The sequence below is a fragment of the Hippocampus comes genome, unplaced genomic scaffold, assembly GCF_001891065.2.
Source record: "Hippocampus comes isolate QL1 unplaced genomic scaffold, H_comes_QL1_v1.1 scaffold110, whole genome shotgun sequence".
Taxonomy (NCBI): domain Eukaryota; kingdom Metazoa; phylum Chordata; class Actinopteri; order Syngnathiformes; family Syngnathidae; genus Hippocampus; species Hippocampus comes.
Window position 1 is genome coordinate 539816 of NW_017805498.1, and position 12702 is coordinate 552517.

The following is a 12702-nucleotide window of genomic DNA, read 5'->3' on the forward strand; positions in this document are numbered from 1 at the left end:
GGGGGGGTTTTCTTCTGCAAAACCAGTTTTAATTTCAATGGATTTATCGCCACTGATGGCGTTTTGGTCGAAGGAAATAGTGTAGCACAATGTTATTCTTAACCTCTGTATCGCATATGACACTTCATTGTTTGCAGCTACTAGGGGTGGGCATTATAAACATTTTTGTCTTGATCGACTAAGGGGAAATTAACATTTTCAATTTTTGTTTTGTTCATTTTTGATGGCCAAAATTGCCAAGGTACTAAATGAAGCCTGTTTCAGCACAGTTATCATGCTTCCTCACGTAGTGTGTTTGAGTGTGTTTATCTACTCAAATGCAGATCTACAGGTCAAACATAAGTAAATGATAATAATCGTGGCAGAAAGGGCTGCCGTGTAGTACCCTGTACTATGATCATAGATGCACAAAGCATAGTGGAGTTGCTAGCTGTTACTGCAAGATAATTAATTTGTTTACATGTAATTTATTCATTTTTTTTAGTCCATTTACATGCCTTGATTGGTGCTGCTTTCTCGTTGTGCAACAGATTGAAATGGGATTAACAGTTTACTCTGCATTTTTTCCCCCCGAGGCTAAAGAGGTCTTTATTTGCACCAGGTTTATATTGGTCTTAAGTGGATCCCTCACCCGGGGACAAGTTGAGGGACAGCCGTTATTTCAAAACAGTTGAGTTTAGTTAAATTAACACTGCATTTGAACCCCTGCAGTGTACTTTATTTAAGATAAATCAGCCATCAATTCTATACAATCAATAGAATACTCACATTTAAATTGATCAGTTATGCCCATCCCAAGTAGCAACATGCAAGCAAAAACGGAATGCTTTCCAACCACAAAGTGAGTCGAACCGATTAATAAAAGCGTTAGCATTACCAATAGTATTAGGGTGAGGCTTATTTGGAGCCTGCATGTAGGAAGAGCAAAGAGAGCTCTGTGTACAAACATTGTTGTTGTAAAAATATATTTTTATTTTACAAGGCTCTCTGTAAAATAGAAATATGTTCACAAAGCAAATTGTGTGCCACCATACCACAGGCCCATACTAACTGTCCTTAATTTCTCTCCTACAGCAGTACTGCTTTGCCAGTCCTGTACTGCACTCTGTTAAGGGCGCAGCAACTCATCCTGTGTAGGTTATGGGGGACACAGAGAGAACTGTGCACTTGTCAGTTTTGGTCAGGGTCCACTTACTCGTAGTCGTTGAACCCAGCTGAAGCTTGTTTTGATTCTCTAAAAGACCCTTAAATTTTTTATTGCCTTCTAAATAAGCTACGTGTCTTGGCTATAATATTTCACTTGCTACCTTTTTATCAGAAAGGAAGTCAAGATGAAATTTTACTTGTATAAATAATGATGAAGTCAAGCAAACGTGGCTCTGGAAGTTGACCTCATTTTTTAGGCAAATTTAAGATAAGCTTCAAAATCAAGTCTTCATTTATATTGACTTCAGAATTTTTGTTGTCCCCCTCGAAGATGCTTTGATTTCTTCTTTTTGTTTCCTTGTTTCTTTGAGTGTCACAAATCAATGCAAAACAGGTGGTATACTGTTGTGTGTGAGTTCAAACCCTTTTCCAAAGTGTTACTAATGGTAAAGAAAAATTTTCTAGGCTGCTTTTCTGCTGGTTGAAGTCTGACTGCAGAAGGACCCTTGGCACTGAAAGTGTACGTATTCTGAAGAGCGCAGCCCAGGACCCCCTCTGCATCAGTGATGGCTATATCTACTTAAAAGAAAGCACCACAAACTTAAGCTCTGCTCTCCATATATCTGCTTGTTTTTTTCCTATGATGCTATGTCTATGTAAGAGAGGGTAAACATGTATATTTCATATTAACTCAGTAGGATATTCTGTGATTTCACAGTTTTTAAAAACAGGAACATAAATTTGTAAAGAGAGCCAGGGTTAGCTGGCTATGTTTGTGCTTGGTGTGAATAACATAAGCGGGTCCCGAGAGCATGCACTAATGAGTGTCCTTTGTTCTTGTTGGTGCTCTTTCGCGCAGGAGGCAAAACTCCGGATCCCAAGCTCCAGGTCAGGTCTTATGTGGACGTCATGAGAGAGCAGAATCTGTCCAAGGAAGAGGTATGGAAAAGATATCCCCAATTTGCCAAGAAAATGCTGCTTTTATTAGTTGAGCTTATTTTTGGCTTTGCGTTTGCAGAGAGAGATTCGTCTGCAGCTCGCAGAGAAGGCCAAGTCAGGTGACCTGAAAGTTGTCAATGGGTCCGCTGCCAGCCAAGCTGCTGCTGCCGCCGCCGCCGCTGCAGCTAAACGCAAGCGCCGCTGGGACCAGACGGCTGACCAAACCCCTACCAATTCTACCCCCAAAAAGATGTCCAGCTGGGACCAGGCTGATGCCAATGCTGAGGTGTGTTTTGCCACGCAAACATGATCATTGGGTTGTCTCTGGAAAGTCACGTTATCTATGTTTTTCATGCTTTAAAGACTCCGGGACACACGCCAGCGCATACACCATCAAACAGCCGATGGGACGAAACCCCCGGCCGTCCCAAAGGCAGCGAGACCCCCGGGGCAACACCCAGCTCGCGCATGTGGGACCCAACACCCAGTCACACACCGGCCGGCGCAGCCACACCAGGCAGAGACACACCAGGACATGCCACACCGGGCCACGGCGGAGCGACTGGAAGCGTCCGGAAGAACCGCTGGGACGAAACCCCAAAGACGGAAAGGGAGACGCCCGGACACGGGAGCGGCTGGGCTGAAACCCCGCGTACAGACAGGGGGGATGAGTCTGTGGGGGAGACTCCCACTCCAGGAGCCAGCAAGAGGAAATCTCGCTGGGATGAAACACCGGCTAGTCAAATGGGCTCCTCAACACCACTGCTGACCCCTGGAAAGACCCCTATTGGGACCCCTGCCATGAATATGGCAACCCCAACACCCGGTAAAGAGGCGTTGCATTCTAAATGTCTCATATTGGTTTCCACTCATATCTTGGGTGTAATATGAAGAAGCTTATTCAGCCCCTTTTACAGGAAATTGTCACATTAGAGCCTAACATAAAATCCAATCGTATAAAATCAGCCTGAGACTCAAAACCATGCTCAGGGGAAATATTGCCATACCCTTGTATGCTTTCGCACAGCAACATGCTATATCATAGTGAGATGATTTGGTGACGTCAGTGTCTGGTGTTAAATTTAAAGGACTTGTCAGACGACGACTATTGCTGTCAACACAATTGGACGTGAAAAGTTGAGCGTTCAACTTCACACCGTTGTCCTGGCATTGCAGGTCACCTGATGAGCATGACTCCAGAGCAGCTGCAAGCATGGAGGTGGGAGCGGGAGATCGACGAGAGAAACCGGCCTCTCACAGACGACGAGCTTGATGCCATGTTTCCTGAAGGATACAAGGTCCGTGCACTATTCGGCTGCGTGCAACATGCTATTTCATTTTTGTAAAATGAGCACATCCTTACTCCTACTCTTTAATAATTTAGCCCCACTGCCAGTTTAGTACCGGCGCTCAATACCTGTTCCTCATGCTCCCTATTTGCCCTTCCATACAGGTGTTGCCTCCACCAGCTGGCTATGTGCCAATCCGCACGCCAGCCCGCAAGCTCTCGGCAACGCCTACCCCAATTGGTGGCATGACAGGCTTCCACATGCAAGTGGAGGACCGCACCACCAAGCAGATGAATGACCAACCCTCTGGAAACCTCCCCTTCCTCAAACCGGATGACATCCAGTATTTTGACAAACTGCTGGTGAGAACTGCGTCACATGCTCATAAAATGTAGTCCACCCGGGTTGTCTGATAATTCAACATTTCCGAATGTGTCTTCGTGTTAGGTTGAGGTGGATGAGTCCACATTGAGCCCTGAAGAACAGAAGGAAAGAAAGATCATGAAGCTGCTGCTGAAGATTAAAAATGGAACTCCACCCATGAGAAAGGTTGGTACCTGTCGCTTTCATCCTTCTCAAACTATCGAAGTGGACGATAACTAAAAAAGTGCTGTTCTTGTACAATTGCCTACCAAGTTGATCACAAACCATTCTGTTATGCAAGTTGACTTGCATGTTGTTCAAATTTCAAAATGAGAAAACATAATTGTGTTTATTGTTTCAACCATAAATATATCAAAAATGAAAAATGCTCTCAAAACACAAAGTTAGAAACTCATCTTTATAATATTAGCCTTAAAACAAAAGGGCCGACAGATTACTTGACTTTGGAGACATTTACTTAGAGTAAAACAAAGCACTCACGTGCCACCTAAATATCACAGTCAAACTGTATCATTTCAACATGCTTCTTTGACAAAATTGCTACATTCCTATTAGCAAGGGGTTTGGGGTCATCCCGGGGTATCTTGGGGCATTACAGAGAGTGTCAAAACACTAATGCTGGAGTTTTCAGCAAATAGCTGAGTTTAAGTTCTATCGGAAAATGCACAAATAGGTTAATACTTTTGCACTTTAAATGATATCTTACAAATCCCGCTGGGTCCTCTTGTTTGCTCTCGCCCTCATCTCTTGAATCTCAGGGACAAGCTGCAAAAAGCATAAAGGAAGTGATTGCAGGGTCAATACCGAGCTTTCCGCCCACATGTTGGGATGGTGTGAATGAGTTATGTAAAATCCATCTGCTGTTTTCAGTGGTGGTGCCTGTGTGTGGACTGTCATGTTCTGCTCGGAGTAGCCGCCAATAATCGTGTCATCTGTGAAGAAAACATCTCCTGACACAAACAGTCATTTGATCCCGTCTCCCTCTGTTTCAGGCGGCCCTTCGTCAGATCACAGACAAAGCTCGCGAGTTCGGAGCAGGACCTCTGTTCAACCAGATCCTCCCACTGCTCATGTCCCCCACCCTTGAGGACCAAGAACGCCACTTGCTGGTGAAAGTCATCGACCGTATTCTCTACAAACTTGACGACCTTGTTCGACCCTACGTACACAAGGTAGAGAGAGACACGCGCGCACACGCACAAGCACACACACACACACACACACACACCAAGTGGCGTTCCCAGTAAATTATGCAAAAGTGATGAACTATCTATTTTTGTGCCAAGATCCTGGTGGTGATTGAGCCCTTGCTCATTGATGAGGACTACTACGCCAGAGTCGAAGGCAGAGAGATCATTTCCAACTTGGCAAAGGTAACGTGGAGCGTATTTTGGAACGTTTCGCCGCCTCCTGCGAGCCATTCTCGCCTGTTCGACCTATCGGTGGTCAGATGAGGGCTAGCCGTTCGCTAGATTCATACCAGCACGAGAGCTAGCAGGCCTGACTTCAATGCCTCGTCTGTTCTCACCCTGCTCCGCTGGATACAATCAAGCATTTTACGGATGGATGTTTACCTCCTTATGGAAAGATGTTGATGGACCGAAATCAGGCTTGGTCGAACATCGGAGATGAATTTTTCCTGCTTGTTGTGTTGAAAACAATGCAAGCACACAGACCCACTTGTGTTTATAGAGACTTGACTTTTATATGCAAGAGCGATATTATAAAATAGGTGGAAAATGGCTAATTTTGCAGTCAGTGAAGGACTTTAGCTACTTTGCCTTTTCCGGGAATTATTTATTCAGGCCTGCGATAGGCAACAATTACTTATGGTTAAGGGTGTGTGAAAAACATGCTTTTGATTGAGATCCTGCAGCCTTCCTGATTGCATAACCTCCCATGTCTTCCCAGGCGGCTGGATTGGCAACCATGATCTCCACCATGCGTCCCGACATCGACAACATGGATGAGTACGTGAGAAACACCACTGCAAGGGCCTTCGCCGTGGTGGCATCTGCCCTCGGCATCCCCTCCCTGCTGCCCTTCCTCAAAGCCGTGTGTAAAAGTAAGAAGTCATGGCAGGCCCGGCACACCGGCATCAAGATCGTGCAACAGATCGCCATCCTAATGGGCTGCGCTATCCTGCCTCACCTGCGCAGTTTGGTTGAAATCATTGAGCACGGTCAGTGGCGTTAAAAAGCATGATTGGTGTTATTGCAGGACGTACTGCAGTGTTGCTCTTCTTCCCTAACTGATAAATGCTTTGGCTGTGGGTGCAGGTCTGGTGGATGAGCAACAGAAAGTGAGGACCATCAGCGCCTTGGCCATTGCTGCCTTGGCCGAAGCCGCTACACCCTATGGTATCGAATCCTTTGATTCAGTGCTCAAGCCTCTCTGGAAGGGTATCCGACAGCACAGAGGAAAGGTGCGCTATTTGGGTTTATTGCTATCAGCGAATTCTACACTGGCAGCCCGAGATAACATGCCACTGAATAACAAATAAGTGTGAGTGAGTTAAGTTTGAATTAATGATGATTGTCTTCTACTTTTGACGGCAGGGTTTGGCTGCCTTCCTCAAAGCTATTGGCTACCTGATCCCTTTGATGGATGCCGAGTACGCAAACTACTATACCCGAGAAGTGATGCTTATCCTCATCAGAGAGTTCCAATCACCAGACGAGGAAATGAAAAAGATTGTTCTGAAGGTAAGAGGCAAGAGTCTCAAAAATATTTCACACTACCGTGCGACTAATTCTCGCCTGTTCTACCGGTGCGTGGTTGAATCGGGGCTAGTAGGTCGCTAGATGAACTCCCTACATGAGAACTAGCAGAGTCGACATGTGTCCTCTCTTTTCTCACCCTGCAACCCGTTGGGGACAACCTCAAGTTTTGCCAAATGTTACTCCTTCTGATCAGTGCCTCCGTCTCATCTTGTAGGTGGTGAAGCAGTGCTGTGGCACCGATGGTGTGGAGGCCAACTACATCAAGACTGAGATCCTGCCCCCTTTCTTCAAGCACTTCTGGCAGCACAGGATGGCTTTGGACAGACGTAACTACAGACAGGTTGGCACTCACATGAACATAAGCCATCAAGTTGTATTAAAGCCCCGTTTGCACTGAGGCATGGCTATGATAGAGTAACCTCAAGGCCTTTTCACGTTGCACTTGGTTGTCTTGGTCTTTACACGGTGCAGTGTGCAAGGACGACAGCGACCCGGTGTGAGCTTGCCCAAATTTGGAAGTACTAACGCAGTGGCCTGCCAGAAAGTGGCAGGGAATCTTTCCCTGATGGTCTAAATGAAAAGTAGACTGCACCTCAGCAATATGGATTTATCATTTGCTGAAATTGAGGAGGAGGACATGAGCAGCACTACACCACCACATTTATTATTACTTCCTCCATTTTCCCAATGGCATTTACTGTACAGATCTGCAAAAATAATACTCTGAAATCACTCCACCAGTCTTTGGGTGCATCTTTGGATGACATCCTGACAGCGCTCTAAATTAGAACATTTTTTTGTTTGGGGGTGCGCTGCAATATGACCACCTTGCATGTTGTGCTGTGACGCGACGAGGGATTCTATCCTTGCACCCTTGAATCCCATACACAATGAATGAATTTGATGGCGGTGTCGCGAACTGCAGCATCAAAAGGCCTAATTTTCATAAAATCTATTTTTTAAATACAGTAAACCACCACAATTCGCTGGATTTAGGGAAGAACCCTGTTGCAAATGGTGAAAATCTGCAAATAACTAATGACCCTCCCTAAGAATTTGCAATTGGATATTGATGCCACAAGATAGCAGAAAGGCACTTAAAACAGCAAATAAAGGAAAATCTGCAAATTCACTTGGGCTGAACCAGCAGCATGCGGCAGTTCACTATCTCCACCGGCTTTCTAAAGCTAAACATAATCTAAACTTTGCACTCAACACAGTTGGTGGACACCACAGTAGAACTGGCCAACAAGGTGGGAGCCGCAGAAATCATCTCTCGCATCGTGGATGACCTCAAAGACGAGGCGGAGCAGTATCGTAAAATGGTGATGGAAACCATCGAGAAGATTATGGGCAACTTGGGCGCCGCAGACATCGACCACAAGCTGGAGGAGCAGTTGATTGACGGCATCCTGTACGCCTTCCAGGAGCAGACCACAGAGGTCAGCGCAACAGTGATTGAGTATTTGCTGACATGTATATAAATCTACTCAGGAAATATCATTTCCTTCTCAGGATTCTGTGATGCTAAACGGCTTTGGCACGGTGGTGAACGCCCTCGGCAAGCGCGTCAAGCCCTACCTGCCTCAGATCTGCGGTACGGTGCTGTGGCGTCTCAACAACAAGTCGGCCAAAGTGCGTCAGCAGGCTGCTGACCTCATCTCACGTACCGCTGTGGTCATGAAGACGTGTCAGGAGGTATGTTGAAAAGTCTCATAGATATTATTGCGTTCATGTCCCAAAAAGTAATTACTCATTTATTTTACATCTACAGGAGAAGCTCATGGGTCACTTGGGTGTGGTGCTGTACGAATACCTCGGTGAAGAATACCCTGAAGTACTGGGCAGCATCTTGGGAGCACTGAAGGCTATTGTAAATGTTATTGGTATGTCACAACATGTTGGCCACAGTTACTCGTGTTTAAAAAAAACAAACAAATCCTTCTCCCCTCATTTGTTGATACCATGTACAAATTCATTATTATTATTCATCCTCTTTGCAGGTATGCACAAGATGACTCCACCCATCAAAGACCTGCTCCCTCGTTTGACTCCCATCTTGAAGAACAGACATGAGAAAGTGCAGGAGAATTGCATCGACCTGGTGGGCAGGATAGCAGACAGGTTAGCATTCTGTACCCCAAAAGTAAATACCCACGGCGACATGATTGCACATCATCTTGTGATTTCTATAAATTTATTCCAGGGGTGCCGAGTATGTGTCAGCCAGAGAGTGGATGAGGATTTGCTTTGAGTTGCTGGAGCTTCTCAAGGCTCACAAAAAGGCCATCCGCAGAGCCACTGTCAACACATTTGGCTACATTGCCAAAGCTATTGGGTGAGTGTCTACAAGTTAAGTCATTAATGTGTTCACTTGGTCCACACGGAAACATTGAAATAATGCATGCACAACAAAACGCACGTTTTCAAACAAAGTATTTTCAAAGTATTCAAACACACAAAAAACTAAGCACAAAATTTATAGAAAATACTATACAGTATTGAGAGGTGCTTTGAATGTCCTTAGACCTTGGCGATATGGCTGATCATGGTGAAATTGGGAATAAATATCACACGTGAATATAACGACCGAATCAACAAAATAACAACAAATACAAAACCATTTCCCTGCTAAAACTAATCGAAAAGTCTTCCAAAAAATGTACAACGTGCACATCAAAATGTACCCTGCTTAAAAATCTTGACTCTGTTAAGTTTGTTGCATTCAATTTGTTATAACAGTAACCCGTGGCAATGCAAATACATATGCGTGATATAAAAATCAGTTACTGTAGCCAAACAGCTGTAATAGTCCCTGCATAAGAACACAAAAGAATCTCATTGCTACAAAATGTCAAAAGTCATCATAGAGCGTTTTAGCCATGCCTATGTTCAGAGATAACGTCCACATCAATTTTGACTCTTCTTACAGCTTGACATACTGAATGATCAAATATTTGACTAATTTGATTGACTAATTGCGTTGCCATCCTTCCACTCCTTAGTCCACACGACGTCTTGGCCACTTTGCTCAACAACTTGAAAGTACAGGAGCGTCAGAACCGCGTCTGCACTACGGTGGCCATTGCCATTGTGGCCGAGACATGTTCCCCCTTCACCGTCCTACCTGCGCTCATGAACGAGTACCGCGTGCCTGAGCTCAACGTCCAGAACGGTGTACTCAAGTCGCTGTCTTTCCTGTTCGAGTACATCGGAGAAATGGGCAAGGACTATATCTATGCCGTCACGCCGCTCCTGGAGGACGCGCTCATGGACAGGTAACTAGTAACCTTAATCAGGGTCAAATTTGATCCATGTGTTAGAAGCTTTTTCTTAGATTTGCCAGTGTGTTAAGTCAAGGCAAATTAAATTGGACTTGCCATACATTTGTGTATTTTCTATGTGACAGAGTTCAAAAAGGAGCTTGAAACAGTCCAGACGACTGTTTTTGTTTAGGGATGATCATACTACACTACTGTAAACTTATTTTTCCCCTATATGTTTTATTAAGAAACAGTGTTGTACAACTTGAAAAAAACGTCCCCTTTTGGCTGAATCATTCATCTATTAATGTCAGATAGGCGAGGAATATTTTGGGAGAAAGAGATTACATATAGACAATTATTGTGAGAATCTTCTTGGCGCCAGGTCAAAATTGACCTGGAACATAGAAAGTGAACAGTTTGTAAGGGTTAACCTGTGTACTGCATTCCTGCAGAGATCTAGTCCACAGGCAAACTGCCAGCGCCGTGGTCCAGCACATGTCCCTGGGCGTTTACGGATTTGGTTGCGAGGACTCCCTCAACCACTTGCTCAACTACGTGTGGCCCAACGTGTTTGAGACGTCGCCTCATGTCATCCAGGCTGTCATGGGCGCCCTGGAAGGCCTGAGGGTAGCCATCGGACCATGCCGCATGCTGCAGTACTGCTTACAGGTAAACAGCTTGACATTACAGTCAACCCCCATTTATGTTCCAGACTTAGCTGTCATAGGCCAAGATGCCATATTTAAAAAAAAGGGGGGGGTTGACTCCTCTCACATGAAATAAACACATTTCAATGTATTCAATCACACAAAGTGCGCTTGCTTCAAGCTGTTTTTGTCACTGTTAGTTGAAGTTTACAGTTTAATTGACACACAAAACAAAAACGGACTAAAGCATTATATATTTAAACACCAAAATGTTCACCGTAACCGTGCAATTTTGTTTTTTAAGACCACCCTAGTGAGACATTGGCTAGCCTAATGCTAACATATGATGTGAAAAGCTACAGACTGGCGACATAAGATCAGATTTACAGGGATTCTAAACCTTCAGAGACCTACTTAACATATATATAGAGCAGCAACACATACAACAATAGTCATTGGCAAGCATTCTCTGATTTGTGAGAGAACAAGGAGTATTGAAACTATAGTATTAGTTGGGGACCTTCTCTGCCTCCACTTGCCATTAATTGCCCTACATCTCTTTCAATTAAGTGCAGTGCTGCCTGGCAAGTTGTGGCACAACATGGTACTGCACTAGGGGCGCGCAACCAGATATTCACACTTGACTATACTGTGTCAAAACCCACATATCTGCGATATAATGAGTGCGCAAATGATAAACTGCAATATAGTATCCAAGGATTTAAATTGGGGTGGGATTTAAATGTATGAGCCTCTTTTCCACAGATTCCTCAAAATAGAGGCATCAGAACCTTTGACATGGATCCCAACAAAGCAGAATATATTCTCAGTTGTGCACAGCGCTATCTGCCTCCAACATGGCATTTTGCGATCTAACAAGATGACGTCAACGCCGCTGTCTGATGTTACCTCCCCTGTTTAAATATGGCCAAGTCTTCTTTGTTCCCCCACATTCCCCGTGACAGAACAAAAGGCCGGGCAAAAATTACGGGCAGTTTGAAAGGGGTGAAGCGACGCTCGAACTACAACACCTTTTATACGACCCTGACAAAGGCGGATTTGTCACGGCCGCTGTTCTTATTTGACTGTGCCTACTAAACATGATCTTATCTAACTATGTTTATCAAATTCCTCATTCCTGACTAGCTAATCCTTAGATCCTGTCGATCAAGAAAAATCAAGCCTTCTCTCGTGTCCTATGGTTTCAGGGTCTGTTCCACCCGGCACGGAAGGTGCGCGACGTCTACTGGAAGATTTACAACTCCATCTATATCGGCTCCCAGGATGCCCTCATTGCCCACTACCCTCAAGTGTACAACGACGAGAAGAACATGTACATCCGCTACGAGCTGGACTATGTCTTGTAAATACCACCTCCTCATTCCCCTGCTTTTTTTGTTTTAGCTTGTATTTGCTGCTCGAATTTTAGTTTATCAGACCTTCTCTTTTCCTCGAAGCTCGCACTTGCAGTGGAAACTGAGCATTGAAGTAGATAAAATCTGGCAAAGAACGTTTAGTCTGTATGTACTTTTCCTATGTTCCGCCCGCCCACCCTCCTTTATTTTTCCCCATCAGTGTTCAAAATGAGTGAAAGCAGTTGATCCTTGGAATTGTTTTAAATATTTGGATATTTCATATGCATTGATAGACATTGGGATTAGTCTTTCCTGCTTTGTACCTTTTCCCCCATTTCACATCTCCTCTGTTGTTACGATTTGATTGTTTTTATTTAACCAAATAAAAGGTCTCTGTACACTTGTTTGCACATGCACCTTGGGAATATATATTCATGAAGGAAAAGTCATGGGAACGCTTTAAAAAAAAAACTAATAGAAATCTGTGCCACAGTCAAACCATCCCAAGACTTTATAGCGCCTACCCGAATGGGACATCAGGACATCTTTGCTGCATGAAGTTCATGCTGCTCAGACACAACAAGCAGATGAATGAAGTTCTGCAATGGGGGCTCTGCGGGCGACCTTTAGCGATGATGTCATCGCGGGCAACAAGCCACACTCTCAAAAGCTTCTTTCTTGCGAGTTAAAATGAACTTATAATGGTTAAAATCCTCATTCCGCTCAAAAATTTCAGCAGCTTCATTTCACGCAGTTTCTGCAATGACGGTGTGTCGCAGCTCAAACAGAAGACATGAAATTTATCTCCCTATACACACAGCCCAGCAAGGGCACAATAATGCAGGGATTGCATCGGCTTATGCATCTCCGTGGTAGAGTGGTCGTTTCGATCCCCGGCCATTGCGACCATGTCAAAGTGTCTGAGCAAGATGGTGAACCCCCATTTGCTGAGG

The 12702-nt window shown here is 44.6% G+C and overlaps 1 protein-coding gene across 5 annotated transcripts in view; it reads left to right on the top strand.

Moving 5' to 3' along the window:
• The window catches only part of sf3b1 (splicing factor 3b, subunit 1), a 15230-nt gene extending 3065 nt beyond the window's left edge, over positions 1 to 12165 (top strand). Inside the window, exons 1-21 of one of the 5 annotated variants that reach the window (XM_019876861.1) lie at positions 13 to 1666; positions 2006 to 2085; positions 2165 to 2371; positions 2449 to 2911; positions 3262 to 3383; positions 3539 to 3736; positions 3822 to 3923; positions 4751 to 4930; positions 5045 to 5131; positions 5670 to 5940; positions 6038 to 6183; positions 6317 to 6463; positions 6696 to 6821; positions 7702 to 7923; positions 7997 to 8179; positions 8256 to 8367; positions 8485 to 8605; positions 8688 to 8819; positions 9487 to 9759; positions 10200 to 10416; positions 11603 to 12165. In XM_019876861.1, coding sequence (XP_019732420.1) covers positions 2056 to 2085; positions 2165 to 2371; positions 2449 to 2911; positions 3262 to 3383; positions 3539 to 3736; positions 3822 to 3923; positions 4751 to 4930; positions 5045 to 5131; positions 5670 to 5940; positions 6038 to 6183; positions 6317 to 6463; positions 6696 to 6821; positions 7702 to 7923; positions 7997 to 8179; positions 8256 to 8367; positions 8485 to 8605; positions 8688 to 8819; positions 9487 to 9759; positions 10200 to 10416; positions 11603 to 11761 — 3498 coding nt within the window. In that variant the 5' untranslated portion in view covers positions 13 to 1666; positions 2006 to 2055 and the 3' untranslated portion in view covers positions 11762 to 12165. Of the gene's footprint in view, positions 1 to 12; positions 1983 to 2005; positions 2086 to 2164; positions 2372 to 2448; positions 2912 to 3261; positions 3384 to 3538; positions 3737 to 3821; positions 3924 to 4750; positions 4931 to 5044; positions 5132 to 5669; positions 5941 to 6037; positions 6184 to 6316; positions 6464 to 6695; positions 6822 to 7701; positions 7924 to 7996; positions 8180 to 8255; positions 8368 to 8484; positions 8606 to 8687; positions 8820 to 9486; positions 9760 to 10199; positions 10417 to 11602 lie in introns of those variants that run through there. The other 4 variants (XM_019876860.1, XM_019876865.1, XM_019876863.1 and 1 more) reach the window with 4 other exon arrangements.
• The last annotated feature ends 537 nt before the right edge of the window (positions 12166 to 12702 follow it).